The sequence below is a fragment of the Electrophorus electricus genome, chromosome 10, assembly GCF_013358815.1.
Source record: "Electrophorus electricus isolate fEleEle1 chromosome 10, fEleEle1.pri, whole genome shotgun sequence".
Classification (NCBI taxonomy): domain Eukaryota; kingdom Metazoa; phylum Chordata; class Actinopteri; order Gymnotiformes; family Gymnotidae; genus Electrophorus; species Electrophorus electricus.
In genome coordinates this window covers 13,175,167-13,181,166 of record NC_049544.1, presented here as the reverse complement: position 1 = coordinate 13,181,166, position 6,000 = coordinate 13,175,167, and the positions used below count along the sequence as shown (strand labels likewise).

Sequence of the window (6,000 nt, the reverse complement as noted above, 5' to 3'; positions counted from 1 at the left end):
AAATGTGTTACAAACATAGCAAATAATAGTCAGAAAGTATTAAATAGCTTGATGATAAGTCATACGTTAATATAAATAATTCAGCAATTCAGTTGTCATCAGCCTTTAAAAATACAATATGCTAAGAGTACTACAAATAAATGAATCTAATACAGCTGAAGCTTATTACAGAAGTGAAAAAGAAGTAGAGTTTGACTCAGGAGAACAGAGGTTGTGATAGTGGTAGTGTCCTATTTCTGATATGGAGAACCATGCCTGGTTCCTCTAACCAGTAGGTAGAGTGTTGAAAGCAGCAAGTTTAGCAATGAGAACAGTAAACAACTAACACGATTTTATAAGCCAAACATTCATCAAACTAAGTGCTTATTGCAAACCAGAGTCGAACATATCTTAAAACTGGATATAAAAGCTTTCTAGCTTTAAGAAGTCTTTTTGTACTCTGTACCTGTACTCTAGAGACAGATAGGTATGTAAGGTTTTTGCAAGAAACATGACTGAACTGTAATGAGGGTCTAAAATTCTAGTTAAGTTAAAATAATATCTCTCTTGCATGTTTCAGATTATAGGATATGGAAAATGTATTCATGCTTTGTACTTCATGAATTAAAATGAGCTATTGTGCACCTCTGTCTATGGTAACGCTGTTTATGTAGGCTTAATAAGTTTCTTAAATGTATTGTGTATGTTCTGATTTTTGGTACGTGTCTCTATGATACACGTAATAATTTAAGACGTTTATCTAACCCATATTGTCATACAGACTACGCCAAACCTAAAGTAAGCTTGTGTACAGTTACTCTTATGTAACGCTGTTTGGTTTGAAGACGTGGGGATCTGTCATCGAGGCAAACAGGGGGTTCTAAAATATTAATAACTGCCAGTTATGTACTAAAAAACACTGTGTGCCTAGCTTAGTTTGTATATATGAATAGAAATATAGGATACTACAGAATATTATATTATAATTATTGCGTTATTTATCTAAATGAAGACATAAAATGTGCTCTTGTCTCCTAGACAATTGGTACATTCCTACTTTTGGCGTCATCCATTGTTTACAAACCAAGCACAGGGACTGTTTTCTGTCGGGCAGCGTGGCGAACGTGGACGCCGGTAAAGCACTCTCATTCATCTTCGAAAAATAGTGGCCAAACGTGTACAAAACACACCAAAATGCCGTGTCGAAAAGAGAACTACATATTTTTGGAGCAGTCTGTCACTGTTGATTCAAAGGAAGTGGACGCTCTTGTGACAAAGATCGGCGAGGCTTTGCAGCTTCACAACAATAGCGCTAACCAGACGATGTCATGTCTTCACAACCTTACCAACAACGGCGCCCACAACGCCAAACAGAGCAACAACAGTGCAGGAGCTCAAAGGCGTAATGGTTGCTGTATTCGTCTCCGAAGCCGAAATTTACGTAGCCGAGCAAGTCCGTACAATATACCTGGATCCAGTGATCAGGAATGGGACCATTTTAAAACGTGCAACCGAAAAGGAATTGATATTACAGGTAACGAAGATGATCCCCATCAGCTCCTTCAGGAATTGATATTATCTGGAAATCTAATCAAGGAAGCCGTCAGACGACTTCAGTTTTCATCGGAGACGGAACACGACCTTTCCAAACAAATTGACTGAAATTGTTAGCTATCAAAGGCCAGCCACCAGCAAACTACCGGATGAACTAATGTGTTGGAATGAGCTAGGTTAGCTAATTGATTAGCTACATTGTTAACCTAGCTAGCTGGCTAACAAGTTAATCAGCTAGGTTAACGCGATAATAGTCACAAGTTGGAAGTTTGTAAAACGAACTTTATTAAATCCAAATGTTTTGTATGATGGATAAAAACGACATTGTATTTTGACTGTTAGCTAACTAGCGGTGTTTTTGTTTGATACGTGACTGAAAATTCTAGGTTACTACAAACACTCACTAGCTAATGAATTATTGGTAGGTTATATATGCTTTCTGAATGAAATGTGAGCTGCAGGCTGGTTGTTACTCACTTCATACATCCTCTGATGTCTATCTGTATTTTTGCAATACTGCTGTTTGCAAACTATTACAACAAACGGATGGTGAACCATGTTTGGGTGGCAAGCTAACAGCATTGTGCCCTCGTCAAATAACAAGCTTTGTGAGCCTTCACGATGGCTCGCCAGCTTTGTTTACAGTTTTGCTAGCAAATTATGGGTATGTCCCTCACGGATACTCGCCGACATGAGCCAGGCCACATCTGTTTATACTTAGTCGGAACAGTAAAATACTGTATTTTGTAGGTAGTCTTAATTTGGATTTATGCCCTCATTTACACCCACGTGGACTTTTCCGTCAAGTTTTCTTCGAAGTACATGGACTGCTTGGATATTTTCAGCGGAGCCCTAACAAATCTTTCCAACAAGTCTGCAGTTATTAATAAGGGGAGAACAGTCTGAGACGTGACGACTATCACTACAGACACTTTGGTGCTTTTCGGATTCCCGTATGGAGTTCGTAGGCTATGTTTCTCTTCTTTAGATCTGTATTGTTTGTATGCTTCGTAACGAAGTATTTTTAACAGTCCTGATTTTCAGGCCGTTTGGTGTCTGTAATAAACGTTTTTTTGCATTTGGTTTCCACCTATATTACATCTGTATCCATTGATCTATATACAGTTGTTCTTCACAATTATGCTACCACCATTAGGACACCTAGATGACCACATAAATGTGTTTGAGAATCAGCTAAGTGTTTACATATAGTTTTATATAGCTTGAGTCTGCGTTATATTTTCATATGTATTTCCGGTAAGTGTTACGTGTACGCCTGTTTGTGTATATTTTTTGTTCTTGCGCTTGCGCTGTACAGATTATGCGATTTACAAAGCGTTTTGCCTGAGAATTTTTTTTTTTGAAGATAAAATAATCTTCATAGTTGTTTTACGTTCACAGGTTTAATGGCCAAGGATTTTCCTTGGTTATACATCTTGAAAAACACAGCAGTGTTTGTAATTTGTAATCATTTATTCCTTAATTTCCATGTAAACACAATCACACTGAAACACAGACATCACTTTTCAGACTTTTACACATACAAATACATTAAAAATAAAACTAATATAGAGTATAAATATAGAAAGTATGAGTATTCAAATAATATTACATAGCACACGGAATACAACATTCAGATAAATATATGATAACGAATTGAAACAATGGGAGAGTAACAGTATGGAACAAAGAGTTTTCTGTAGTCTGGTAGTTTTGACCCTCGTAGGACTGACGCGCCCCCCCGAGGCGAGAAGTTGGAATATCTGGGGTGGGGGGTGGGGGGGGTCACATCGATTTTTCTGTAGACTTCCTAAATCTGCTAAATAACTGACACTAATTTCATCTGTGAAACTCAGATAATAATCTAGGTGGTTGGAACCCTGAAGAGGAATTTACCTAGATTGGTAGTTCGCTTGGTTCAACTGCTAAAGTTTATAGTCTATTTAGTGTATTTTGCCCACAAACGTCAAGTTTAAAAACTGCTAAGTGCTATGAAATTATGCAAAGTGACCAGTCTAAATGCTGCACACATCTAGAACCAGTTACCCAATTTACCTAAACCTTAAATTTTAACATTTAAATGTAATGATAATTGTAGATTACATTTTAATTACATGTTTTTTCTCAAACATGAAATTGGTATTTTATATACAGAGATTTATTCCCCTGCAATTGTATGAATATTTACTTATATACAGCTAGTGTAACATAATTTTCATAAGACTTTAATTAATAGCATACACTGTGTACTTAAAGGTTCAATCCAAGCAGGCCTAATCTTACACATTAGGTCTGGACAACTGATGACAATCATACTGGAATATTCAGTTTCAATGGTTATTAATTTTGTAATCTTACTGCCAAGTTACTATATAATTAGTCCAAGATTATATAGTGTCTAATAAAATCACTCTATGTGTTCTAAACTTAGAAAAGCAAAGGTCTCTTGTATGGTATTTCAGTGTGAGTGTTTCTTGTCTAGACTGATTCCCCACCATTCCTAATGGTAGACAGGGAAGGGTTTTAAACAAAGAATTAGGTGCTTACAATGTAGTTCATAACCAGGGGGCTCAAATGGTATATATGCACAAAAATGGACATGAAATGTATGCAACCTCCCTGGTATTTGTAAAGATATACTTGGAAATTGGGAATATATTTACATAAGATTTGACCTATGTGTAGAGCCATACACAACATTTAAAGATAGCAGCAACTGACAACACACTGGGGTAAATTAGGGAATTACAGTTAAATCACAGTTCTCACATGTAACAGTGCATATTAAATTATTCAGCTATATAATCATTGCATATAGACTACTTATTAATAAAAATAATTTCATCCTAAACAATGTTTTGTATGTTGGGTTTATTGATATATTTGTGGGGACCAGTTAATTACCCTGTGTATTCATATTTATTGCTTATTTTCAGCATTCAATTACTTAATCCCCTCTTTGAAAATGTAATTGTAACATAAGAGTTTACAATAGTTGTAGATAATTACAGGCTGCAAACAGCTATAAAACAATTGCATGAATTCATGTTTTTATGTGTTTTTACTATATATTGTCCAATTTAGATTTCCAGTAGCCATAGAACTATGTACTGAGTTGCACCCAGTTTTATAGAGACCAACCTTGCAAAACTGTGCAATACCTATCCATTTACAGTTCTTAATAACCCTCAGACTCATGGCAACCAGTTCCTTCCAGAGGAAATTAGCTGATAGGATGTGGTTATCCCAGCCACCCTAGTGTGCCATCACACCAGCTGTATTGGTTGGTTCTCTTATAAAGTAGGTGAACAAGCCAATATCAAAGTGAAATTTACAGTTTTCTAAATGTAATCACAGCAATTGACTGCACTCATATTGCTACCCCTTTAAGAGCTTGCTCCTTACCCCATTTCGTAGCCCACATAATCCAAAGGAGAGATGCTACAGTGATGCAAACGATCTAGCACTTTCCATTGTGGAGTACATCATTAGGCTAAAAGGCTGATGGTGTTTTCTGGATGCATTTAGTGGGAGACTGCTATACCAGCCAGAAAAAGTCTGATGAAGTGTACTTGCACTCTGTCTTTGCAAAGCAAATAACTTATTTGCATCACCTTTTAAATCTGTGTACTTGTGAAACCTGCATTATTAACTGGTGCAGCTACATGCTGCCACTCAAACTTACATTAATTGGTGATTCATCTGCTGAGGCTACCAAACAACAGGTTTTTCTTTGCCTCACTACAAGAATGTCCACTTCACATTATGCAAAATTCTTATTTTTTGTCTTTGGCTCCCCCATTGTTTCCATTATCTCAGATAATAATGACTATGACACCCCATATTTAAGGATTCATGAGGTAAAATGGACTGACCATTTATCATTATTTGCCAGCAGTAACAGGGTGGGATATGAGGCTCATTCACCTGCATACATTTTCAAGAAGATTGAGATTTATAAAGAGGAAACGGCATGCAGATGTGCGTACTCAGTTTTATAAATGAATTTTTGTGTGTGTGCGTGTGTGTGTGTGTGTACACTATTTTGTTATTTGCATGCATGCAAACATTCACTCTGGAATCTATGCACAGTTGTATAAAATTACATTATATAAATGTCCCACCTTTGTTCTGAAATCAGAGACCTACCGTCACAGAGAGTTGGTTCAGTACACAGCTGTAATATTCTGTTGCTATCAAAGGCCTTGATTAACTGTATCACGTGTGTTAGATTAGGGTTGGAACTAAATTATGCAAGGTGGTAGATCTCCAGGACTGGAGTTGCACATCCCTCTCAGTGATTTTAACTTAGTAATTATGACAGGAATTTTTGCCATCCAGAAGAGGGCAGTGTAACATACTGAGAATATACTGCTGAATGGTGGTACATATTGTACCACTGAATGGATATAAAATTGGTTGTTGGCCAAAAACATAATGTACTCAGTACACAGAACACAGAAGACA

At 36.6% G+C, this 6,000-nt stretch overlaps 1 protein-coding gene across 1 annotated transcript; it reads left to right on the top strand.

Moving 5' to 3' along the window:
• The first annotated feature begins 1,083 nt into the window (after positions 1–1,083).
• On the top strand, positions 1,084–2,616 carry gbp (glycogen synthase kinase binding protein). Its single transcript, XM_027001592.2, has one exon. It carries the CDS (start codon positions 1,174–1,176, stop codon positions 1,639–1,641), a length of 468 nt encoding a protein of 155 aa, XP_026857393.2. The 5' UTR covers positions 1,084–1,173; the 3' UTR covers positions 1,642–2,616.
• Positions 2,617–6,000: the final 3,384 nt, after the last annotated feature.